Here is a 27,946-nt window from a genome sequence, read left to right on the forward strand (position 1 = left end):
TGAAAATGCTTATTTGAGAATCCGTTATACACTCTAGCAAAGTACTGACACAGAAAAGATGAGAGATGTCAAAGAAAACTGTCTTCAAAACAGAAGTTCAATGGTATGTGTTAAATAAAACATGAGAATTCATATTTAACAATGAGGAATACACCTACCATTGAGAAGCTGCTGATTAAGAAGGCACTCTGTGATGAGGAGACAGGCTTCCAACAGGAAAAGAAATGGCATGTAAACATATGCTTAAAAAACTACAATAAGACACAAGCACAGGAAGATTGATTTTTTTCTATCTTTGAGTACTTGACTTCATAGCCTTACAATGTTCACTTGTGCCTTCTGCATGTTTGTATGAATTTATGGGCTGTATCAGATATGTTCAGGTACTGGGTAATACACTATAAAACTATCTGGAGGTACAAGGAAAATGTGTGGATCAGAAGGTTTAAACACCCAAATTAAAAATCCTTGACATTTTTAGTTTCTCTGCTCCTTGGTTTCATGTTTAGCCTTCTTTCATGGAGATGCAACTCCTACCAGCAACATCCTTCACCTCTCAGCTCAGTTGCACCTTTTATAAAACCATGATTACAAGCTCTATAAATACCTACACAGATATGCTTTCAGTGTCCAACTATGGAAGAAAAAGTATGGCAAAATCATGTTCCTAAGTCAGTACTAAAGGTTAAAGTTTGACAAAAGGGACACTTCTGCCACAGCAAGCTGTCTTATCACCCTGATCTCTTGTTCTGGGTGACTGACTCACTAAATTCCTGTAGTTTCTCTGGAACAGGGCAAATGTAATTTCTCTTACCAGTTTCACAGTATCTGTGCTAAAAAGGTTGCTATGCAGAGGCAGTCCACGAGCAAAATCTTTAGCAGCTTCCTTTAAACTGTTTTTCCAATCTGTATTTTGGAGATTACCCACAATTTACATAAAGTTAGCCCTGTTCTGTTTGCTAGTTTCAACCTTTATCAAGTATACATAGAAATCACTGTACTCCTGTAGGTCAGTTTTGGCTTAAATCTTTGCTGAGTTCTTAATCCCATTGATAATGGTTTTCCCCAGCCACCTTAAGCAATGAGCAAAATCCAGCCATACCATTTATACGTAAAATTCAGAGGTAAAGGTTAAAGAAAAGGTTGGTAGCACATTTCATTAGAAAACTTCCTATACTCATTGCTTGGAGAGTCCTAGGGATTCTCTCTCATCTCTAGTTTATCTAAAATAAGCTTTGAGCTTTCTCTTACTAATGGCAATTAGCTTGTCTCAAGAACAATGCTATTTTTTTTCACTGATTACAGCATTTTGATCACAATGTTAGATGTCATTTCACTGTTTTGTATTAGACCAAATTTTAAGAGTTCCATAACTAATAGAAAGCTTTTAAAATTTTGAATGTTACATGATTACATTTTTTTTAAAGTAAAATGTACTATGCAATGACACATTTTGTGCTGAGAATTTAATTCCTGCAATATTAGATGCAAATGAAATCTGTTCAGCAGCTGGTAGAAAATTTTGAACAACACAGCACTACTACGACAAGCTGCATTACACTGAATTTTTCCATCACGGAGTATGCTTTACTAAGGCATTATTTAAACTTGACTAATTTAAAAAATGCTATAGAAATGGTTGCTTAAGATGTGCCTTGTAATCTTGTAAATAATGTTCTGAGAAGGAGTTTTGCTGTGTGCAAGGATGTAATATAGAAAAGGTAAATTGTACTGAAGGAGGATTAGGTAGCTCAGGAGGCTTATCATAACAGAAATGGGAGTCTTTCATCACTTAGTCACCTCTTAAATTTGGTCCCATTCCGTAGTGAGTGAAAGTTACTGCTGCTTAGTGACATATGAAATGGGTTTGGGTTTTAGATCAGATTGTACCTGGAAAGCATCCACATCACAAAAGGCAGAACCACAAAAGTCTTTAATCTGCACCCATATTGACAATTTTCACAGATCTGACTTAAAGAATGAATGTGCTTGAACAGCTTAACTACTGTCTTAGCCAAAGAAAGAGTCTCTTATGTTAGGATAAGAGCAGAATGGTAGAAAAGGGTGGGAAAATTCTGTCCTAGTCACAGAGTACCTGTATTGGCTGAGTACATTCTTTCTCAGAGGTGAATATCTGTCATGATAACAAAAACAGTTTAATATTAAACCTTATAGATTTGAGATGTATACCATGATAAATTCATAAAAACAAGGTCAAGGAATGTACCATCAGCATCATGCACCACTCTCCAGATTTTTAATTCTATCTATAAGTTTTCAGGCTCAGCCAACTTTATGTCACATTCAAAACAGCTGGATAAGATCAATGCTTATCTGCCACTTCTGATCATGTGGCATTACATTCTGCTTTGCTTATCTTTGAAATTGATGTTGCACTGTTACAAATGACTACATCAGGTGAAAAGCTATGATAAATTAGGTTTATCTCTCTGTACACGATTTTTTCCTGAAAAAAACCCAGACCTAAGGATAGCTCATTCATTTTTTTTCTGCAAAGCATTAGGAATTTAATCTTTTCCCCATTCAGATTTTTGTTAATGCTTATTTTGATTTTTAGCATAATTCAGAATTCTCAGAAAATTTGTGGTACGTTTTTTAGATTGCTCCTAATAAAATAGGATTCTAAATAGAGGTTCAAAGCATACAAACACTGTAAAGTTGTAAGAATTCAAAATAAAAACCACTAACAATTATATATAAAAGAAGATTATTGATTTCAGATGAAACTTACCAATACTATGCTGTTTTCCAGAAGGAATATAGTTACTGTTCAATATAGGAAAGAACATTAAAAAAAAAAAAAAAAACAAAAAAAACCCAACAAACCCAACATCTAAGAATCCAAGTTCAGGCCAGAGTAACTTGAAATAAATACTAACATTAAATTTTAATTATTTTGTAATTAAAAATAATAATTTAACTTTGAGAGCTTAAAGGCTTGTAAGTTTAAAATAATTACTTTAAAATGAGAAAGAAAATACTTCTTTTTGTTTTGTGAATGTTTTAGGCTATGATACCTTCATCAGAGCAAGAATTTTACTAAAAGTCTTGTGGGCATAATTCAGTTTTCTGTCTCCTAAATATTTTACAATTTTCCAAAGTAGCTTTTGTTTTGTTTCTGAAAGCATTCTTTCCATCTACTAATAAAGCAGTTGTACATCTAGTACTAAAACAGAGAAAAAAGCCACAGGGGTCAATAAAAAGAGTTTATGTAAAATTGGAATAGTTTCTACTTAAGACCCTTGATTCACGTCACTCCAGAGTAGAACAGAAGTTCAGTGCAGAGGACTCAAGTTCATATACATTGCATATTAACTGTTTAAACATGAAAAAATTCATCAGATAAAAGACACGTAAGCATTTAGATTTTTAACTAAATAGGCTGTATAGGGATTAAGAGCCACAGCACGTTGGTATAATCTCTTTAACCACACTGGGAAATCTTACTATGGAACAAATAAATTAAATGTTTTTCACAAAGGTCTGGAGCTGACTTGGTAGAGCTTCTGTCCTTCTCTTCCTCTTTGAATGCTCTATGTGAAGATATGTTTCTGTAGACAATCCTTCATCATGATAACAGTGGAATCAAAGAAAAACAGTGTGAAAAGTGGTCTGACTTTCAGTTAGTCCTACTAGATTGTACCCCATCTGACCTTCCTCAGTAAACTATACTTTGTCTGCCTCGCTGTATTTCATTATAGGCCCCATCGCCCCAGAGAGCTTGTGTAGCACAGTATCACAAATGCTTTGACAAGTCATAAATATTCCTCATGTAAGGTTCAATTACTTCAGATAACTAAGGTTTTACTTACATAACTACTTCTGGTTAAAAAAAAGTTAGGCATATATTTCCTTGTAAGGAAAATCACTTAAGATGTCATTAGTGTTCTCAAAATTTGTCAATCACTATAAAAACAGAGAATGATGAAATGGTTTGGGTTGGAAGGGACCTTCAAAAATCAGCTAGTCCAACTTCCCTGCCAAATCTCTCACTAGGTCAGGTTGCTCAGAGCCCTGTCCAACCTGACCATGAACACTGTCAGCAATGGAGCATTCACAGCTCCTCTGGGAAACTTGTGCCAGTGCTTCACCACCCTCACAGTAAAGAATTTCTTCCTAATAGCTAATCTAAACCTGCCCTCTTTCAGTTTAAAACTATCCCTTGTCCTCTCGTAGTGGGTTGACCCTGGCCAGATACCAGGTACCCACTACAGCTACTCTCTCACTCTCCCTCTGCAATTGGACAGAGGAGAGAGAAAAAAAAAAAAACAGCTAAGGATTCATGAGTAGAGATAAGAGCTGGGAGAGGTCAGTTACTGATTACTTTCACAGGCAAAATAGACTCAAAGTGGGGATAGTACTTAAATTTATTACTAACAGGATAAGAGACAAAGAGTGAGAAATGAAACAGCCTTAAAAACACCTTCCCCCCTCTCCTTCCTTCCATGTTGTCCCTCCTCCCCCCAAGCCGTGCAGGGGGATGGGGAATGGGGGTTATGGTCAGTTGTTGTTTCTGCCACTGCTCAGAGAGAGGAGTCCTTCCCCTGCTCCCGTGGGGTCCCTCCCATGGGAGACAGTCCTTGATGGACCTCTCCAGTGTGAGTCCATCCCTCGGGCAGCAGCTCTTCCCAACTTGCTGTCCTGTGGGTCACTCCTCCATGGGGTGCAGTCCTTCACGAATGAGTTGGACCCGCGTGGGTCCTCCACAGGGGCCACAAGTCCTACCCGGGAAAAGCCTGCTCCAGCGTGGGCTTCCCTCTCTATGGGCTGCAGGTCTCCGGCAGGACCCTGCTCCATCTTGGGCCTCCCATGGGGTCACAGCCTCCTTCATGCATCCACCAGCTCCAGTGTGGGCTCCTCCATGGGCTGCAGGTGGGTCTCTGCACCCCGATGGTCCTCCATGGGCTGCAGGGGCACAGCTGCCCCACCAGGGGCTGCACCACGGGCTACAGGGACCTCAGCTCTGGTGCCTGGAGCACCTCCTGCCCCTCCTTCTGCACTGCCCTTGGTGCCTACATTGTTATTCCCATGTTCTCACTCCGCTCTTCCCTGGTTGGAATTCCTTCTGAGCCACAACCTTCTGTTCTTAAATATGTTATCACAGAGGCATTAATATTACTCCTAATTGGCTCAGCCTTAGCCAGCTGCAAGAAGTCCGTCCTGGAGCCGGCTGGCATTGTCTCCATGGGACAGAGGAAGCCTCTAGCAGCTTCTAACAGAAGCCACCCCTGTAGCCCCCCCAGCTACCAAAACCCAGCCACAGAAACCTACTATACCTGTCAATACAGGCCTTAGGTAGTATTAATAATATACCTTAATAAGATACTTAATTAATATACCTTAATAAGATACTCAGTCTTCTCCAGACTGAATGGAGCCCCAGTCCTAGATCTCTCAGCCTTTTCTCTTAGGAAAAAATGCTCTAGTCTCTCTTGTAACCCTTTGCTGGACACTGTCCAGTAGCTCCATATCCCTCTTGTACGGTGGATATACCAAGCTACACTCTTCATATATAACTCTTACAAAATCTTTTAAGATATTTCAAATACAAGTTGCATGTAAGATGCTTTGGGATTTATTTCCTCGCCTTTTCTTCTAATTAACCAACATGAGATGATTGTTGTATCTTCTTGGCATAACTTGATCCTAAGACAGGTCAAAAGATCGTGGCAGAGAGGCACTTAAGTTTTTTCAGCTTTCAGGACATTCACATAATAAAGATCTCCAGACAAAGCTCTCACTTTACAGTCTGTTCCAGACTACAGTTTCTGAGACCTTTATACATATAAGCCTTTCAGTTGTGATTGTTGTACAAAGGAGGAAGACCTCATATGTAGTTCTGCTACAGAATAAATAGCCATTTGCAAAAGTGGTGTTGGATTACTGTGCCTTCACACAGCTTTCATGCAAGTCTACAGGGGGCTCCAAAACTCTTTGCAGTGATCTGTTTTGGATTAAATTACTGTAATGAAATTTACATCAAAACCAATTTCTGAATGTATCCATCTCTCTTCCTATACTCAATCAGGAATGAAGGAACGAAAGAAGGGAAGAAGAGAGGAAGGAAGAAGAGGATAATATTGCATTCATTGATTCATTCATCATTTCTTTTTCCATTTTTAGACAGTAAGATTATTTCATCTGCTCTCATATGAATTATAATTAGTAGCATTAATAAGGTGCTTAGCCTACATTGAAAGAAAATTAATATTATTAGCCAGAGAATAATTCTCTAAGGCATGTCACATGCAGTGACATTATAACTGTAAATGCTTTCAACATTGAATTCTGCTATGCACATATCAGTATCCAAAAGCAGTAGACACATGTGGTCCCAGAGTTTATCCGGAGGCTTTGTATTTTTGATTTTTGACATGGATTGTAATCATACTCTTCAGCAGTGGTTTAACAATTCACAAACATGAAATATTCAAATAAGTATTTTATTAATGTGTTTTTCTCCTCCTAGAATGGAGATTGTCTTACAATTGAATTATTGTCCAATTTGGTATTGATTCTCAATAAAAACCAAAACAAATGAAAATGGAATTGTTTTGTATTTAGAATTCTCAGTCTGGAGTGGACTTCTCCATCTTGCTAGAAAGGCTGTTGCTTTTTCAAGATGGTTCAATCTTGATATATATATATCTTCAATCTTTTTCATCACTGGTACCTAACAGTCCTAATTTGTACTTCTACTTGCAACTTTGGAGGTTTTTTTGGTTTGTTTTTTTTGTTTGTTTGTTTGTTTTAGTCTTCCACAAGGGTTTTCCACAACATTTCCCAGTGAGCAGAAAACATATTGTAAGTTTCTTTTAGAACTGAGTTAAAGTTGTGGGGTTTTTCCTACCTGAGGTCAAAGGTTTCTGATGTTGTACTATAATGTAGTTTTCCATACACTCATTTTTATTTCATGTTGGGTTGTCTTCACTTAGAAAGTTTTGTAGTATATTGTTATACCTGGGTTATTTTGTTATTGCTTTTGCAAGCTACATTCTTCTATGCATAAATACTAATTTCTGCCTACTGAATGATAAAACCACTTTTTCTGGAAAGATTACAGTTTTCACTTTTTCAACTTTTCTAGAAAATTTTGTTTGACTTTTCTACTGTAGCATCCTCAGAGGCATTCCAAGAAAATACTGGTTATTGACATCAGCAGTACAGTGAATGAATCTACTTTGTCTGACTTGCTTGATACATTAGGACTGGAATTTTCAGTGGAGGTTAATAAAAATAAGTACTTCAATTGAAAAAAAAAAAAAGCTATATTATTCCTTCAGACTCCTTCAGAAATGACAGTTGTAACTTTTTTTTCATCATGTTAATAATGCAGGAGACGAACTAAACGCATTTTCTACTTCCTGGAGAAACTATGCCATATTTCATCATAGGAATCTTACAAGACAGAAGCAAAACCAAGTAGCCAGACCCCCAGCAGAAATAAAATTTGATGCTTGTATTCTAGTAAATGACAGTCAAGGATCTGTTTCCTGATTAAGCTAACTCCACTGTCCCTGATGCTTTTGTAATGAACTCTAAAGGACAGTACATGAGGAAACTCATGTATCTCCTCCAAGTTTGTTCAAAATTCTTGTATTACCACCACTAAATTTGTATCTCTGATTTATCCCAAGCTTTTTAAATAGTATGCTTCTCTCCTACAGAAGTTTGACACATCTTCTAAGAGCCTGTGGTCATTCTGGAAAAGAGCAGTGCGTTTTAATGTTACCACCTCTACATCACTAAATAGCCTGAAACAGCATCATGTCAGCTGCCCTGCTTTCCAGCTTGCTGTTTAAACAGTGGAGACACTCTCTGGGGCAGCAAGGAGGCAGAAAAATGTAATGGCAGCAGCAAATGACCAAATAGGCTTGGATAAGATAAATATCGCACAATAGAAAAAGAAATAGTAAAATCAAATGCAGACAGTAAAACCAGCTAACGCTCAGTAGCTTACTACAATGTGAATGCCAATAAAAATGATAACACATGCATACTTTTATCTAATACAAGAACTCAACTGACCGAATGCTGGTGGCCACTGAAAAAAGTGATAAAGTTTCAGGGTTGATACAACTGGAGTGAAAGCTGCTCTCTCTTTACAAAACCTGATTTACAAAAGAGTATTATTCTGTTATCTCCTACACTGAAAACCCTTCCTCAGCACATCACAGTTTCCCACAAAGGTTTTCCCCATTTTTGTAAATAATGCAGTCAATACCTTAGAAATCACTAAACGTGCTGTGCTGCCTTTTGCCCATTGCTTCTGAAACTAGACTTCTTGATGGAAAATATCCAAAGAAATACATATGTTTAACTGCACATACTGGCATAATTTATGTAGGCACCAAAACTAAATATCTGTTCATAGAAACTTAATAAGGAAGCGACATTTTCCTGAAGAAAGCCGATTTGCTCTGGCTTGCACTGAGAACAGAATCAACTTGGGGTACACAGGAAGAAGGACTGTAAACTCATCTTTAACCCTTATAATACTGCTATTCTACAATATGATTATTTACAAATATGAACTGTTACTTGTTTACACAGGCGATTATTTCTGGAATCAAAGAAACACTTCAATATATCTAGAGGTATAGGAAACCTCTTGAAAAATATAAGGAACAATTGCTCTTCAGCCTCAGAGAAGCTCTGAAGGGCAAATTGTTTGGTTTGACTGTTCTACATAATCAGAAATGGACCTCACATTAGTGATTTCGATAATTCAGAGAACTCACTAAAATAATTAGCAAATTAGTTTTGCCAACAGTGAACAATACAGCCACTTCATTTGAAAATAATTTTATATAGATACCATCTGGTCACTTTTTGAATTAATATATTGTTTTATAAGGATAACCTGAACAGGTCAGATGGCACCCAGGAGCTCAGGGCATTGGATTTAACTACTCAGCTTTGAAAGTCCACAGTTACGTGACCACATCTCTGCTAAAGTCCATGCTCTATAGGCTACCTTTATAGTTAAAGACGAGAACAGGACATAATAATTTTGGCCATAAAGTAGATACTACAAGAGCTCAGATTATTGTGCTTTTTAAATGACTGTTTCTTTCCCCTAAGTATAAAGGACAAGTATGACAGATATACTGTAGACATCCAAATTGCTGGTCAGAATTTAGTGAACATGAACACAAGTCTTCCATGAATTCCGTTGATTATTGTTAGAAGCACATGTAACATACCTACACTCCAGTCCATTTCCTCCACTGCATCACCATATAAGCCATGCTTGCTCTTTCCTCTGAAATTTTCTGAAGCATACAGAGCAGTGTGGACATGAAGATAAGACAAGACAAGAAGAAATGGTGCATCAGTGTTCCTGGAAAACAAACCAAACCAAATCCACAACTCCTTAGTATATTTTAGAACAAAATGACTACAAAGAAATCTTTCAACAGTAGAGTTAAAAAAAAGACTCTCCCTCTTCCCTGGCCTCCCTTCAAAACAAACCAACTAACCAACCAACAAACCAAAAAAAACCCCACCAAAACAAAAAAGAGAAAAGGAATACTGTAATTGATTACAGAGTAATCCAGAACAAACATACACCCAGTGAAAATGCCATTCTTATACTGAATTGAAAGCAAAACTAAATTACTTAATTCACCTAATTACTAGTTACTATATATATTGAAAGAGGACTTGTTTAAAGCCAGGAATCTAGCGTTTTCTAGAGAAAAAACACCTCTCTTCATTTTACAAGTATATATTTAAAAGCCTGAATACAATTGCTGTTCAAAAACATACCCTCAGAACTACATATCTACACGAAACACAATTACCTTCCTCACAAAGTCATGTGGAAGCTGATCTACTAGACTATTATGAGGACCGGGGTCTTTATCCTGGACTAAGGTATATGACCAACTCTCCTTTCATTTGAAGCTCTGTGTGTGTATGCATGTGATCAGAACCTTGAAGTACATACTGATATTAAAGATTTTTCTCCTCAAAGTAATGAACAGTCTCCTCTGTCTTCAGTGTATTTCCTGAACAGATGCATTAGAAAGAGCTCAATAAATAGACTCTGTAAATTTTGCTGTTCATGTGATCTGTCAACATGATATTTATGATTAGTTCTAGCAGGCTGTGAAAGCACAGCTTAAGCAAGTACTGCTCCTTATGCATTATTTATAAAACTTTACTTAAAACTGTGCCGTACTAACCAAATTTACTGCTATATACTCTAACAGCATTTGCAGTACATTATGCATATTGTAAATATCAGCTGAATCACAAAAGCACTACCCACACAACTTGTCTGGATCTCACCTTAAAGCACACAGCTAATTGCAGTCTATTTTTAGTTTTATTTACCATATTTTCCCTTGCCAGTCTGGGGTGGATAATACCTGTGATTCATGTCAGCATCAAAGGGAGACTATATATTTCCTCAAGCAGTTGATTCATTCACCCTTTAAAGAGGGGAGGAACAATACAGACATGCTCATACAAACTGTTCCTTTAAAATTAACAAAAAATCCTAACCTTTAGAACCTGAAAACAAAGTATTTTAGTAAAAGACATTAATCTGATATCAATACTTTCATCTTAAAGAAAAATAATTAATTTTAATGTAGTATATTTATGATGCATTTTTCCTCTCTCCTTGGTTCGATATGTTTTTGCAAAAGTTGCATGTTTTTTTACTGGCATACACAGCAGCACATAAACTCAAAATGGGAACATTTTATCCGCATTACTCCCTTGATAACTGTGTTTTTGACAGGAATTTTTACTTTATAAATAAATTCTCTTTCTTCAAAAAAAAAAACTACAACATTTTCTTGTGGAAAATGGATACAAAATTATTTTATTTCTCTTCCAAATATTTGTGCATGTATCCTGTATTAGCTTAGTATTGTGAAGTAGAGATTAAAAAAAATAATATTTTTTATAAAAGATACTGTAGTGGGGGGAAAACACTGCAGTTATAAAATGGTAAAACCCCAGGGGATGGTGACCCTGGAATTTGGAAGTTTTATCCAATGAGCGCTTCTGTGAAATGTAAACATACCACAAGCAAACAGAAGAGATTAGTTGTAGTTTGGTTGTAGAAGTGGTAGCCATGCTCTGACACCACTAGAAAGGGGCTCGGAGCCCCTTGGGGCCTCTGAGGCTGGGGGGGCTGCAGGGACTTGGAACAGTGTAATGCTGGGCTAAGTATCTGCAGCTAGAAAGCTGGGAGTTTTTCTCCACTGTGAGTGAGCAGCAGAAGCAGCGGCAGAACAACACTGGCCGGAGCGGTGGCAGAGAGCCAAGAGAGATAAGACTGAGCAGCAACAACAACATGCAGCTGAGTGAGGAAGACAGAGATGTCTAATGAAGAGAGAGAGAGAGAGCAGGACTGAGCTCTACACAGAGTTTTGGGGGTAAGAACTGAAGCAGACCCCCCAAAACCCTTTTGAGACCCCTCTTAAGTTGGGGTGGTGGACTCCTACTGGATGGAAGTCCTAAAATGCAACATGCAGCACCAGAGAGAGAGAAGAGCTTAAAAGCTCGGAGAAAGAATGCGGAGGGAGTGACCTTGGCTCCCCCCTCGCCATTGCTGCCAAGTTGGCAGCTTGAGGCAGAGCACGGGAGCTCTGCAAAGGGGCTTGAATCCCCTAAGGATAAGGACTGTCACGGAGACCCCGGAGCTTCGTGATATGACGTGGTGAAGTGACCCTTGTCCTGGTGAACACAGCCTATGGAAGAAGACCCTCGCTTGAAACGAGTGGCCAAGGGGGCTTGGATTTCCCCCTCGTGTGTGCTGGCAGAGATCCAGCCATGGCTGCTGCTGCATGAGAAGAAGATAAGCTGCTGCCCTAGAGAGAAATTGCTGCTCTGAGACTGGAAAGGATCTTTCCTTCTTCCCTCCTGGACTTTTATTTGGAGGGGAGAAGAGATCTGGTCCATTGTAAATACTGATTTGTCATGGTAGAGATAGTTGAGATCGTGTGTATAATGTATTATAATATTTATGTGTACAGTCATTGTAATATATTCCCTTTCTTCCATTCTAAGTCTCATGTGGTTGTCTGGAAAAAACCTTCTCACCTTGAGTTGAGATGTGGGAGGGGGCTTTGACTAGAGAATTAAATTTTTGAGGCTCTCAAACCATGACAGATACAATTTTCACAAAGTTGGTTATTGCTATTTGAAAGGTCATACATGTGAGAACTTTTCAATTTTTTAGCAACAAATAACACGGGACTTCCGAGTCAATTAAAACGCTTGAAAATATCACCACTTCAAGCAAAAAAAAGATGTATACTTATAAGTTAAATATTTAATATATACATAAATATAACACTGACCTTTCATTAGAGAATATTTCTGCAAGGCAGATATTTTTGTTTTATAACTTTGTATTTTTCCTTCCTTGGATTTTCATTTATGTTTTCCTTAAACACAGTTCACTGAATTGAGATTAATATACAAATACTAGGGTAAAACACCACAAAAATTTACTTTATACTTATGACAGTGCAGGCAAAATTTACTTTTCATGTAAACTGCCTTGTTCTAATGCCACAGAGATACCGCATTCTTCTAAATGTACACCTGCTTTGCTAGAAGTATCAAAAGCCTCCACTATAAATGTTATTTTCAAGACATAATAACTTGAGTTCTTTGAAGTTTTCTTTTTTGTTTGTTTGTTTTGTTAATAGAACTGACACAAAGATCTAACTTTCCTGAAGCGTTATCGAATCAATGGTTGATATAGAAGGCCACTACATCATTCTTTTCTTTCCAACTAAAATTGACAGGCTCTGATTGACAACTTGCTGGCAGGTGGAGAAGAGTCTCACCTATTAATATCCTATAAAAGAACAGACACAGCTATTTATCTCCTACCAAAACTCTTTGAGGAGTATTATAACCGACTACCTCTACCACGACCTTGAAAATGGAATGACAATAACAGCTAGGAGGCAGGAGAGAAATTTGACAAAAACAGCTTAACTCCTGAACTTCAATAAACAGCTCCTTCAAAAATTATTCCCACTATCTTTTACACAGTGCAAACACAGGGAATCTCAGTTTCAAAAGATCTGAGATTTTTTATCCTAACATGAATCACACAGTCTTTTCAATTTATGGGGTAGCCAGAGAGATTACATAGATCTGACACAAGATATTCTTTAGTGTGTTTTTAATGGATCTTGAAAACATCTAAAAGCATCACATTGCTGGTGATTCCTCTGCATTGCAAAGTACTGGGTTCTTTTTTACTGTGAGGAGTCTTTATACTAATCAAAGATTCAGCTCAGGCTAGAGCTGTAAAACACAGCTTTAAAGTGGGTGAGTGAGCAATTAAAACTAATCTGACTTTGTGCTCCAAACACAAGTCTTTTAACTTTTTTTCCTGCAAATCTGCTCCAAATACTGCTCTCTGCTTTGAAAACTCCTCGGGCAATTTTGTTTGCTTTTCTGTGCACTGATGTGGTGCAGTTGACACACTGCAAGGAAGGGATACCACCCAGAGGGACCTGGACAGGCTTAAGAGTTTGGTCCATGAGAACTTCAAATGAAGTTCAACAAGGCCAAGTGCAAAGTCCTGCATCTGGGTGATGTCAATCCCAAGCACAAATACAGGCTGGGTGGAGAATGGATTGAGAGCAGACCCAAGGCAAAGGACTTGGCAATGTTTGTTGGCAAGAAGCTCCATATTAGCTGGCAATATGTCCTTGCAGCCAAGAAAGTCAACTGTATCCTGGGCTGCACCAAAAACAGCATGACCAGCAGGTCTCCTTGAACGCTTCCAATGATGGGACATCTACAGTCATGTTACCTGTTCCAGTGCTTTGCCACCCTCTGAGTAAAGAATTTCTTCTTAACATCTAATCTAAATCTCCCCTCTTTCAGTTTAAAACTATTGTCCCTTGTCCTGCCACTATCTGTCTATATAAAAAGTCCCTTTCCCTCCTTTTTATAAGCCCTCTTAAGGTACTGGAAGGCTACAGTGAGCCTCCTCTACTCCATGCTGAACAACCCCAGATCTCTCAGCCTGTCCTCATAGGAAAGGAGTTTCATCCCTCTGATCATCTCCATGGCCGTCCTCTGGACCTACTCTAAGAGGTCCCCATCTTTCTTGTGCTGAGCACTTCAGACCTGAACACAGTACTCCAGGTGAGGTAACAGTGTGTTGACACAGGCAGATGCAAACTTAACTTTTCCTTTCCTGTAAGTCTCCTTTTACTAAAAGGATCTTCTTATTCAGTATCCTCTCAGTGGATAAATTAATGCTTATTCCCCATAGGCACCTCCTCTACTTCCAGATTAGATCACCAATTAGACAGTGATCTTTGTGATAGGACTGGCTGAATGCACTCATTAAGCCTTCTTATTCCTGCAAGAGGAAATGGCAAACCTTGGCTTAGTTGTATCAAAGCAGGACTTTCTCCTACATGCTGGATTTCATTTTGTTTTGACTGTTAACTGTTAAAATTCTTGTTAGTGTGAATGAATCCATGAATGAATGGTTCTATCCTACTCTTTTAAAAGACACACCTTCAAACACATGTCACGTTTTCAAAATTTTTCAAAATCAGAAAGAGAACTCCAGACCACTTGGGTGTAACTTATCAGAACCAGAAGAGTTGCTGAAAATGGAATTGAGAGAGGGAGGAAAATGTAAATATATAAATAATCTGACTCTTTCTACTACATATTAAAAGTAGGATGTGCTACTACTGTATCTGCATTTGTGATGTAATTCTTCCATGCAAATAGACAAGACACTTTGACATCTATAATTTCATACCCATTGTTTCCTTTAAATGCTTAAGGTACTCAACTCATATATGTTTTTATTTCCTTTCTATATAACCTTTTTTCTCCTCTTCCTAAAGTACACTTTCATAAGCATGGAGAAAGAAAAAGAATTTGCCATCTAGTACAAATTATACTCATTATTAAATCCCTCTCTCCCACAAAATGTTGGAGGCCAATAGACAGCTTTACTACCTTTTTAGAAGTGTTCCATTGACAATGTTTTCTGCCACTCATCACAGAACTAGTGAGGTCCTTAATAATTCTTAAATTATTTAAAGACTTTGTAAAGCCTTATATGAATCCACACCTTCTTCCTGTTACCTTTTTGTTCAAAAGGCACAATCAGAGGTCTGAGAGAAAAGGCATGAAGATCCAGTAGAGTTGTTACAGCTTATAGGTTACTACCTGTTTTTAATATATGTGCATAAATACATCATATGTATACAAAGATTTACAAACTCTACTCTATAATTTGTATTTTGCTGTAAACTATAAGGAATATTCCTGTAGGATTTATAAAAACACTTGATTTCAGAACTCTTAACTCCAGTATAAAATGACAACTGCCAGACATTAAGACCCAGTAATACATAGAAAAACTCTAAACCAGTCTCCTAGAGTAGATGAAAAAAAAATCTGAATACGTGTTGCAACAATGTTTCAAGGACTAAAATAGAATAGATAAAGTGAAAATTTAAAATTTATTAACTGTTATCACAAAATTTTAAAAATTATGCCTATGCAATCTATGACTAAAATAATAGACAAGAAAATTGTTCATAATCACCTTCCCCATACCTTTTAAATATAAACGTGTTTGTATGCAAATACTGTTTTCCAGAAACTAGATTTCATTAGGATTTTTTTAAATATTAATTGTGACCAGCTATACAAATTTGTCAGAGAGGTATTCTGTATCAGAGAGTGGTACTTTCGTATTGTTAATTTTTTATACATTAGAAACTGGTCTCTGGCATTTTCCAAAACTGGATTTTCTGTGCAGTTGGCCATTAAAGGGCATGCTGAAGATATAAGAGTGACAACCACATTGAATTTAACATGAAATAATTAGCATGCATTTGACTTTCAAATATGCTGTAGTATCTAGAGAGTGTTCTTACAGGTTTGCAATATGTAAACACATTTCCCCTTGGGAAAAAGTAATTAGAATTAACACACACTGAGATGACCTGCCCACTTACAATTAGGGTAAGCAACTAAATTACTATTTGTTTTCACACACCAGATCTGACATTTGTAATTGTATATATTTGTTTCCAGTGCCATTTCTGGGTATTGAATTTTGTATTTGCTCTTTTTCAGTCTATCTAGGAACAAATAAAAATTGTAATATGCGTACGCTAGACTAAAGAAGATAAATATAATTTCACCTCTCAAAAAAAGCAGACCAAAGTAACTACAACAGCACATAGCTACATGCTATAAAGAAATTATAAGATAACTTTAAACACAAACTCTAATGATTATATAGAATCACAGGCCAAAGTCTGCCCTCCAGCAGTCCAAGGTAATAATTCTGCAGACCCCTCTCCTTGCTTTGCTAGGAATCAAAAACTCTTATCATTTTGTGATCCCTGTGCCCAAGATGGTCTTCAACCATCAAATCACTCACCAGTCTTCCTCTGTTTATAGACAGCAGGTCCATCAGGGCACCTCCCCAGGTTGGCTCACTCACCAGCTGTGTCAGGAAGTTATCTTCTACACACTTCAAGAACCACTTACACAGTTTCCTGTCCACTGTACTGTATTTCCAGCAAACATCTGGTAAGCTGAAGTCCCCTACATTAACAAGGGCCAGCAGTTGTGAGACTTCTCCCAGCTCCTCATAGAATATTTTGTCTGCCTCTTCATCCTGGCTGGGTGGTCTATAACACATTCCCACCATGATATCTTCCTTGTTGGCCTATCCCCTGATTCTTAGCCATGAACGCTCAAACCTATCACCACCATCATTAAGCTCTAGATAATGAAAACACTCTTTAACATACAAGGCTACCCCACCACATCTCTCCTTCCTTGCCTATTCCTTCTGAAGAGTTTGATGTTTATACATAGTAAGAAGTCATAAAGCTGACAGTATGACTGAGAATCAGCTAGAAAAGAAAATGTCAGGAAGGCCATCACCTGAACTCCAAAGAACTTGCAGAGGTAATATAGGCAATAGGTATAATAAACTTATAACATTTATGTTGGAATTATCAATATATATTCATACACATTGCATATATTTATTTTAAAGATAATTGACCAGTTAAAAAATGCATGATATCTGATGATTTTTTGTTTGATGATAAAATGCGTATTTAGAACCAGTTAAGATGAATGCTTGAATTCTTTAAATTCAGAATTGTTTGCATTCTGGTATACTTGTGCACAAGAATTACTTATGTACACGACTGAGCTTGCTATTCACTGTATCATCTAAAGTAAAGGAGACTGTATGACAAATTGAATATTCAAACATGTGACTAAGGGGCTGAAAGAACTGGAATGGTAAGAATGCTGTCGAGCAACTGTGGCTTCCCAAAACCTTGTGGTCCTTCATTTATGAGTGCCAGATGTCTGCATGCTATTGAAACCTGGTTGACTCTTCATAGCCATTCACCAACAAATCACCAAAGTCAGTAGAGAAGTCATAAAAGCAATGGTCTACCTGTGCCCTGGAGTTGACAGGTGTGAACTATATAATGTCAGAACCAGTGTGTCAAAGCAAATATTGGTTTTGTTGCTCTCACTAATATATGGGACACATCAGTTCAGTGAATATTAATCTAATTACTCCTATCCCCAGGAGCAAGGTTTATGGTCATATACTTTGCATGAGAATTCACTAAAGGGCACAGTTAAGATTGCTCAAATGCCTTAATTGCTTCTCAATACCTTAATGTGCTTGGATATTCTCTAATTTAACAATGACTCTGAAGAGTCTGGGTTATAATTCTCACTATAATTGCATCATTCCTGTAACAAAGTTTGTTGTAAATTACGAATATATGCTATTAACCTTGACTTCAATTTAACATCACTGTTGTCTGGAAACTACATCAAGATTTGGGGCCAAGTGCTCAGCTGATGTAAAGCCACTTACCTCCAGCCGAGTCAGCAAAGCTGTGCTGATTTAGATTATATGTTATTTTTCCATCTCTAAACACTGGGCTCAAATAATGACACTAAGCTATACAATAACAGTGTGCACGTTACACATATTAATAAAGTTAAAAGAGTTACTGTTTTTCTACCAATGATTGCCCATCTTGAACTCACCTGTTTTGGGGCAACCATTTTATTGTCATGGCATTGAAATCAATGAAACATTCTTAGATACCCAAAACAATATCACTACAGGCACATTATATACTTGTAAATAATGGTAGAATATACCAACATATAGTTAATGTACTCAAGAGTCTTTTAAAATCACCAAATGCTTGGTCACAAAGCAAATAACCTCTCAACAATTTTCATTGTGTATGTTTGTGTTTGTAGTAAACAAAGTACTTCACAGTTAAATGTAGTTGAGAAGGCATCTTTATCACTATTGCCAAGAGGAAATAAAGATGTTTTAGTTTATTTATAAATACTGATGAGAATGTTGATTGTTGGGAAAACTTACTCACTTAAAGAAATTTGATATAAAACCACTTTTATTTTGGTATGATGAGTAGAGACGGCCACAGCAAATCATAATGATAGAAATGACAGAAAAATTGCAGTATAAGATCAAGATTTTAGTTAAACATTTTTTCTGGCTAACAGCTAGAAACAGCTGCTGCATGCAGGCACTCAGTCTAGAAAATTTAGCCTCTGACTCTTTGGTATATGTTTTCATCCAGCAATGACACTATGTGAATGTATTCACAGTAATTAATGGTACGTACTTTAAGAATAATAATTCAGGGACTTTTATGTCTTAGAATATATTTTTACTTTGATTTAGTATTTTTTAAAATGCTTTAATCTGTATCAAAAGGGATCAAGAAAAATACTTTCACATATTTTTTCAAAAAGTTAAATTGATGAAATATTTTTTCTCCAAATATATTGATATATATTTCCAAATATACAAATGTATACTTTTATGACTTCATCCCATTAGAAGCCCTGTGGTGACAGCTATGGCAAAGTAGCTAACTTAGAAAAAATGAACAATGACTTAGGATGTTTTTGTACATCCAATGTTTAGGTGGCCCAATGTGATGGCTATTAAAAAAAATTGTTTTCAAAAAAACCATTTGTTTCACAGAATCACAGAATGAGTAAGGTTGGAAGGGATCACAGTGGGTCATCTGGTCCAATCTCCCTGGTCAGGCAGGGTCATCCTAGAGCACACAGCACAGGATCTCTAGCACAATCTCTCTGGGCAACTTCTTCCAGTGTTTGGTAACCTGCACAGTGAAGTTCTTCCTCATATTCAGGTGGAAATTCCTGTGCATCAGTTTCTGCCTGTTGCCTTTTGTCCTTTTGCTCGGCACCACTAAGAAGAGCCTGGGTCCATCCTCTTGGCACCCTCCCTTCAGATATTTACATAGATTGATGAGGTTCCCTCTCAGTTGTCTCTTCTTGAGGCTGAACAGGCCCAGTTCCCTCAGCCTTTCCTCATAAGAGATGCTCCTGTCCCTAATCATCTTTTTAGCTGTCTGCCGGACCTGTTCCAGGAGCTCCACCTCTCTCTTGCGCTGAGGAGCCCAGAACTGGACACAGTAGTCCAGATGTGGCCTCACTAGGAGTGAGTAGAGGGGCAGGATCACCTCCATCTACCTGCTGGCAGTGCTCTTCCTAACACAGCCCAGGATACCATTGGCCTTCCTGGTCAGTAGGACACACTTCTGGCTCATGGACAGCTTGCTGTCCACCAGGACCCCCAGGTCCTTCTCTGCAGAGCTGCTTTCCAGCAAGTCAGCCCCCAGCTTGTATTGGTGCTGGGGGTTATTCTTCCCCAGGTAAAGAGCCCTGGACCCTAACTTCTGTGAGTCAAATATTTTCAACATTAATCTGCCATAAAAGTGGAGGCATATAAAGTGCCAGTATCTTTAAAAATTTATTTTATGAATGCCTTTTAATGGTTGCATCAAGTTGATGAAAAAGTTTCCCATTCCAGAAAAGTCATAGATTATGACTCTGTACTGTGTTTTCACATAATTAAATCACACCGCAAAAGATTTGTCAGATTTCAAGTTACATGAAATTCTTAATAATGAAAGTCCTAAAAAAAATTGACAATTTTTGGGAAAAAATTCTGAAGTATGTAAACATAAACAATTTTAAAATTTTATAGAGGAATTAATTATATAACTGATAGAAAAAACCCCAGTCACTTTCAATAAGAAGATTAACTTTAGTCATCTTTTAAAGGAAAAAATTATGATGATTATATATAATGACATATTCCTCATGCCCACAAGCTCATATTTTTTTCCAATTTTTAGAAGCATCATCATTGTGAAATGGCAACACTGACTTATAACATAGAAACCTACCTTCCAATAAACTGCATGGCTTCCTTTGTCAGCCTCTGAGTAAGGTTCTCATAGGACAGTGGCTGCTGGATAATCTGATGATTCCTCATTAAGAAGCAGTTTAAGTGTCGAAAATGATAGAAGAAAAATATCAAAACCACAAGTGAAATTGTGATTATTAACAAGCAGTAACAGAATGCTTGGAAAGGTACATTGAGGAGGCCGATGTACCGCGCTATCGCCAAAGACACAAGGGTGATTCCAGCGATTTGGATTGGGATGATAAGGGCTTTCTGAACCCCTTTTAAAAATACGCTGCCTTGGCCAGGTTTGCAGTCTCTAAAATTGGTCACAGTAAGCCCATAAAAGTAATCAAATCCATGACTGAGGGGGTGGTGACAGAAGTCATTTCTGCTTTCACAGTTCATCCCAAGATGCCACTTTCCTACAAAGAGAGAAGGACAGGGGGTATTTTTTTAGTTAAATCATCAAACTTAGTTTTAATATGCACTATCCCAAACATGAAACTGTCACTGTCTAACTGCTATCCCCCTGCCACCAGCATCTATTTTGTGGATCCCTATTTTCTATGTAAACTTTCTTTATGCCTTCATCAAAGATTTTGTTTCATGTCTGCCTATTCATCTTAGTTAGAAATAGGTTTAGCAGAGCTGCTGCTGAAGAACATTAAACTTTGAGTGGGCTAGCAGGTCACTGAAGAGCAAGAGCCCTAGCAGACAGTTAACTTTGGAAATGAAACCTTTGTGTATGTGTAGTTGTTATAAAAAAATACCATTTTGTAGCAGCTACTGACTGAACAGGAAGAGCCGATACAGAGTTAAAAAATATCTTCTCTGAAATTTTTCTTGCAAATAATTTGAATAGTTTAAAAAAAAAGAGAAAAGAAGAAGAAAGCAGTAACAAATAGGAAATAAAGCAAGAATAGGAAAATTACCAAAGCATTTATTATTTAAATGATTGCAAAAATCTCTGTCAATCGCCCTCACAATATACACAGATATATATGATGAGGGTGATTATTTTGCATCTTTTTATTTTATATATATAAATAAAAAGCCAAACAACAGTAAGAAGTAAATTGCTGCCAAATACTAGCTCTCACAGCATTTTGTCTCACTAGGAAATCACTCTAATTCTGCAATAACGTTGGACACTGACTGACACAAAAAACCAGGAGCCTGATTTGCATTATAGTAGTACAATTTATGTTCATGCTGATTACAGTAAGTATCTAGATAATACATTCTATGACTCAGGTATAACCTCTTACCATATGCTTATGCATTGCTTAGCACAACAGACCTAACTGTTTGGAAGCTGTTATTTGAATTCAAATGCATAATTATTAAAAAAACCAAGAATTCAGTTAAGCCTGTTGAGATAGTTTGGGGATAGAGCTATGCTCTTTACTCTCAGCCAGAAAATGTATTGAATATTTTAAAAAATATGCTGGCCTTGACAAAACAGACAACATTATATATTTCTGGGCCACACTATTTATTTTTCTGAACCAAATATGTAAACATGACCAGCATAATTCTGGGGTTGTCTTAAAGGAAATAAACAAGAAAACCTGAAAACCCAGTAAGTCCTCATTCCCATAACTTAGTCCAAAGAAATTTGAAATATTTGTTCTACAGGCTTCAGAATACACATGGTAGAAAGTACAAAAAAGGAAAAAAATCATACATAGAATTTTCCCCTTTTCCGAACCATGCCAGCTTTTACACATCTGTAAGAAAGAGTGCTGATGCAGACAGTCCTGAACATCTTCTCTTGGGTCTAGAGAACTGCATATTCATTCTGTACTTCTTCCTTTGGCAATGACAAATGCAGGTACTGCAATACCAAAGAGAGGTTCTGCTTTATTTTAAATAGTACCTAGCAACTGGATGTTGCTATTTCTCTTCCTCAAATAACAGAATGGAGGTATAGGATGGGAATGTCATGTGCTTAAGTTCATCTCCCAGCAAAGGTGTAAAAAAGTATCACAGAAATTTGACTCTGAGTGTTTAGTTGAGTCCAGTTCTCCTCATACATCTCTTGACAGTCTAAAGTTAGAAATATCTTCTGTATACCATCAAAGCAGGTATAAAACATTTTCAGGTCTGCTTATGTGCCAGTGAAACTAAGGTCTCTATAGCTCTTTCATCCAATCAGAATTTTTCCCTGTCAGATGGCTCCTCACCTGAGGTGGTATTCTGCTTTTTGTGGGCAGAATGGCTTGTCACTACTTTTGACATGGTTCAGTAAAAATTACCATGGTCAATTAAAAAAAAGAGCAGAGCAAACCACTGTACTGACATTTTAGATATTATAATGATGCTATAAAGGGTTAGATAAGGCTGGAACTCTGATTTTCATTCCCAGCATATAAAGACAGATTTTTGAAAAGAAATGCTTCAATGTTTTCTCTCAGTTTTACATGACTGCCTTCATGGAATAATCATAAAGCCAGACATGTAACAAGGTGAGCATGAAAAAACTCTCATCAAGTTAGATAACTGAATTAATGGTAGAGGCTAATGATCATGAATATAAATGACCTTCAAGTTTTAATTTTTCATTTTTTGCTGTTATATGTCAATCTCAAGGCACCTATAATTCAGTAAAAAACTCAAATTAAATACAGCTTCAAGGTCATTTATTATGATATAGAGGTTTTTTTTAAATGGGATCTCAATAAAACTAGATACTGCAAGCCAGGATAGAAGAATCTGGCAATAACAAATTAGGACAAGGTAAAATACAGGTCCTATTTTTATCAAAAGGGTTTTAGCAAGCACAACAAATTGTTCAATGTCAGGTTGAACTTGGGCCTCAAAAAGAGATTTGTTCAGAAGCAACTGAAGCCAAACAAAGCAGAGAGCAGGTTAGTGGGAAAAGCAACAGAAGCTCTGGTTCAAATTATATCGTCAGCTGTGATGGAACGACAAAATTGCTGTTCTCAAATGGCTGATGAGGTAGAAGGTTCTGATAGATCCTGTACTACTCTGAAAAAGCAAGTGATGACTGGGTCATGTTTTGTTTTATTCCTTGTGACAATAACCCCTGCCTTGAGCTAGTGCTTCAACATATTACTGTAATGTGCTTTACAGTCTGAGGCCCTTCTGAATCTGAGAGCAGCGCAAAATGCTCTCATCCCTTTGCCAAGTGATGCTTCACAGGATGGACACTTCACACAAGCATCATAAGCATTTCAGTAGATTCTACCAAGCTTTTGAGTGAAATTTATGCTTTTAATTGTAAATTATGAGTACCTCAATAATTTGAGACTTAGGCATTTTTCCTTCTCCGTCAGCCACAATTACGATTTCTGCAGAGCAAAAGCAATGCAATGAAAGGCAAGTAGAAATGTGAGGCAAGTATTATTCAGCCAAGAAACTTCACTCAGAACTCAGTTTTTCAGAACCCAGAATCCTGGGGATACTACAAAAATCCATGTTTCCTGTCTTTTTTTCCCCCTCAGTTGAAAAGGGAGCAATCTGAAGACTGAATTGTATATAATAACATATTTCTTTTGGAATGATTTTATTTTTCAGATAAATGGCAAGAGGCAAGATGTGGAGCAAGATGCAAACAGAAATATTTTATGTGCTCAAAGAAATATATTTATATCAATAATAATAAAAAGTGTATGTGCATATGCTATTACCATGATCAGATTTTAAGATGTTTTATGAATAACTACTGCATTCATCCCAATCTCTAGACTCAGTCAATCTTGGATTGGACACCTTACTACTGTAATGTGTCCAAATATTACATCACCTCATTCTGGAAGAAAGAAACAAGTACCAGTTATCAATTAGTTTTTCAACTTTGGAGATAAGATACATAGGTAGATTTTAAACTTCTCTGGATAGCAAACAAGACACTGGATAAAAATAGTGAGGAAAAATTAACCTTTTACTCAACTGTAATTGATCATAGTAGTAGTTAAAATAATACTTATCTAAGTGGAATTTTGCATTATGAATAGCTATTTCCTGTAAAACATCATCATTTCTTTCTACTGTTGAAATATCACATATTCTATGCATCTGCTCTTTCTTATAAAACTTGGGGTTTTTGCAGATCTGATTGTGTGTCTTCCTAGCAGATGTATTGGATGTCACCTTCTTTGTGTCACAGGGGAAAACAATGAGGTAGAAAAGTGTATACATAGAGTAGATTTATAGCCAAAATATATTTTGGGATGTATCAAGCAAAAGGAAGCATATATTCAGAGGAGCAAAAAGTATAAAAAGAAGCAAAAATGCATTTAGGGAAGAGAAAAATGTCCTTAGAGAATAAAGCAGAGAGCAACTTGGGAGAAAGAAAAAAAAAAAGAAGTGACATTACAGGTTTGAGGAACTGAAAGGTTTAAAATTACCCTTATGCCAATCCATCACTGGTGCAGGATTTGACAATAATTTGTTTGGGAACTGCTGAGTTAGATTGAACCCAGCAAAGACTCCCTGACCCAGACCAATATGATGTGGTAAGAACACCAGTAGAGGCAGAAAATGGGCTGACTGGGAATCAGACTCTGTCTACCTACTCTTCAAATCTACATAATGTTTCTTTTTTTCATTTACATATGCTTTATCCCTGATTTTAATGCACTTCTTGATTTTTGGAAACCTTCATTATACTCTAAGGATATGGTGATATTACATTTTATGGTCTTATAGCTATCATTCAGGCCACTTGGAAGAACTGTTCATTAAGTATCATGGAGATAACTTCTGGAGATCTAAGTGGCAAGCTGTCATGTTGCAGTGAAAGTAGTTAAAAAAAGAACATTAAGTAGGTCAGCCCCAGAAAATGAGTTATATTACAGTGCTTGTCACAAATAGAAAAAACCCCAGCCTTTAATTGAATATGGAGCAATAGGAATTAACTCCATGAGGAACATGACAAATTATGAATGGCTTTTTTGCACTATGATTCAAATACACCTGCACTAAATATACTTCTGATAAGATTTTCTGGTTTTCTTGTTTGTTTCTGTCAGGACATCATGGTATTTTATCCTTTATAAGAGCAGGATATAGCTAAGTAGGATTTTTAGTTAGGAACACTAACTAAAGTTAGGTTTGTCTACACAATACAGATATTTTTTGAACAGTGGTGTGAATTGTTAGCCTTGCTAAACAGCCTGATTTTTTAAACAAAAATCACTCCCCAAATTACAATTTTCTGTTTAAAAATCAATTTAAAAAATCAAATTGGATGCATCCTTCATCTAAATTAATTTAGTAATTCCAGTGTTATGTTCTCTGAATAACGATTCCCCGGTAATTCCAGTACAGAAATACATTATGTAATACAAGTTGTAGTCTAAAATATAAGCAGTCTGGAATAGGTCATTGGTCAAATTAAAAAACAAAAAAGGGACCAATCTTTAACTTTATACTTTTAGGATATTAATTCCAATTCTATTTAAAATTCACCTAGTGGGATTCCTTTGCCCATCACTGGATATTTATGCTGCAGTTAATTGTCTAAACTGTCTTTACAATGAGAGAGAAATACATTTTTATATTACATTTCTACTACAGGATAAGAAAACTTTCCTAGAAATGCCCTTTTCTGGCTGATGACTAAGAAACGAATTCAGGCAGTTATTCCAGGTAATAACTGTCTAATTTATGGATATTTAAAAACTGGTGAAATGAATTGTACCACTGTTCTGACTTGTACCCTGTGATCAACTCCTTATTGTGATCAATCCCTCTGTTGTAATCAAATTTCTATTTATACTGAAAACTTTTCAAGAGCTTGACTAATTTTCAGTTTGTTCATCATGTTTCTCCAGTACCTTGCACAGTGAGACTATAACTACACAAGTGAATTAGACATACTTATCAGATTAGTGTTTCACATAGGCATGGGAATGTGCTCAGCTTTGTGCCAGAAAAATAAATTCATTATGCTGTGGGGGGAAAACACAATGCAAACCCTTAATAGTCTATATGAGAAGCTAATGTTCTTTTGATTTAAATGAATGTAAAATAGTGTTGCACATGTGTTGTTGCACAATTTTACCTATTAGAGCGGTTGCATAACCTTTCTGTTTCAGGAGATTGGAAAAAGTTATTTCTTCAGAAGGAAGTCCTCCGGAAGAGGCAGAAAATAAGAAGACACCAACTCGTGAGAAGGCAGCCATTCCTAAATACAATGAAAATTAATGAGACCTGGATAATACAGAGAAACTACTTTCTACATGCACTTTTTTGCTTCAGGTGGTATCACTTAAATGACACATTAGAACCAGACATTAAATATTGCAAGTGGCTGATACAATCATCCATTTAGCTGAGTGAGGTCTTCTCTGTATTGACATCAGAAATTGAGAAGTTTAGAAAAAAAAAGTCTCTGCTTATAACCATGGGGCCAGACATGACATAAACAGCTGCATGTCCTTCTGTAGATGTTCTAAGGGTTTTTCAGCAAACCTGAAAAAAGTTGAGCCTGAATAATTTATTTTTCTTGTACCTGGGGTAGGAATGGAACTGAGGACTGAGATCATTGCCAAGTTCTACTCTCCAAATTTCCACTTCCTTCATACATGGTTTTCTATAAGCTTTTAAGGCTATTTAAAAGAAGGTACATTGAAATAAGGCAGTCTTACTACTGGGTATGTAAATATCATGAGGTCAAAAGAGCGAGAGAGAATCTAATTCCGGAAATAGAGCAGCCAGGGCTCTCAGCATTGATGGGAGAGGACCAGCAGTCCAGTGGCATGAAGACACATGATTCAATGCATTCAGAGTGCACTAAAAGAGCATCAGGTATCGGCTAACAAGACAATATCTAAATAAGGCACAGTAATTTCTATATACTGAGAGTCTGAGGAACACAAATGAGCTTATAAGCTACTCTCAGGATGAGGAACTTGAGAGCTCAGGTTCATGAAAATTAGATTACTGGGATTCCAGATGAGAGCTGGTTCTGAAAATAGACAGACAGAACAGAGAATATCTATGCAAATCTGTGCAGATGTATCTTCAGGAAGTCTAAATTATGCAACTGGATGATTGCAGTGCCCAAATTACATGATTGATGTAGACAACCAGAATCTTCAGTCAGGTATCCCTTGTGGTTACATGTGAAAAAGACTTGTTAGACTGGTTTATCAAAGACAGCTCAACTTACCCCTCATATGTTGACTTCAGTTTTTTACCCCAGCTATTTTTGTTGATTAACAGTTTAGTTTTAGTCATATATATATCTAATTTATTTATATTTAATTTTATGTATTAAAGCTCTTGTAATGGAAATCAGTGCAATTCCCTTAAGCTACAGAAATGAAAGTACAGACTTATGTTTGGGGTTTTTTTTCATCATCACCTTTCTCTGAGTTTGTGTCTCATCAAATACTGCATTTTGGAATCTTTTTCTTCAGCTCTATTAGCAGGAGTTTTAAATTTATAACATTTTTTTCCACATCATGATTCTACTGCCTTGTGTAATAATCCTTTACTAGGTCTTCAGTGATATTTGGAAGCACTCCATATTTAGCCATTTTGTAATTTAAGTAAGAAAAAGTTCAATTTTTGCACCTACGTGGAAATGATCAGTGAAGAAAAAAATTAGAATTTTTCAGAATTAAGAACATTTTTCAGAAATGAGAACAAGAATTATAATGGAAAGTG

The 27,946-nt window shown here is 36.7% G+C and overlaps 1 protein-coding gene across 7 annotated transcripts in view; it reads right to left on the reverse strand.

The window, feature by feature from the left end:
* The window catches only part of STS (steroid sulfatase), a 108,261-nt gene that overhangs the window by 53,125 nt on the left and 27,190 nt on the right, over window positions 1-27,946 (reverse strand). For all 7 annotated transcript variants that reach the window (XM_051794955.1, XM_051794951.1, XM_051794949.1 and 4 more), the window contains 3 exons: window positions 26,337-26,459; window positions 20,304-20,727; window positions 9,228-9,364 (listed from right to left, as the gene is read on the reverse strand). In XM_051794955.1, the coding sequence (XP_051650915.1) occupies window positions 9,228-9,364; window positions 20,304-20,727; window positions 26,337-26,459 (684 nt within the window). The remainder of the gene's footprint in view (window positions 1-9,227; window positions 9,365-20,303; window positions 20,728-26,336; window positions 26,460-27,946) is intronic.

The sequence above is a fragment of the Manacus candei genome, unplaced genomic scaffold (assembly GCF_025592945.1).
Source record: "Manacus candei isolate 608988 ecotype Guabito, Panama unplaced genomic scaffold, ASM2559294v1 h1tg000041l, whole genome shotgun sequence".
In the NCBI taxonomy this organism is placed as follows: Eukaryota; Metazoa; Chordata; class Aves; order Passeriformes; family Pipridae; genus Manacus; species Manacus candei.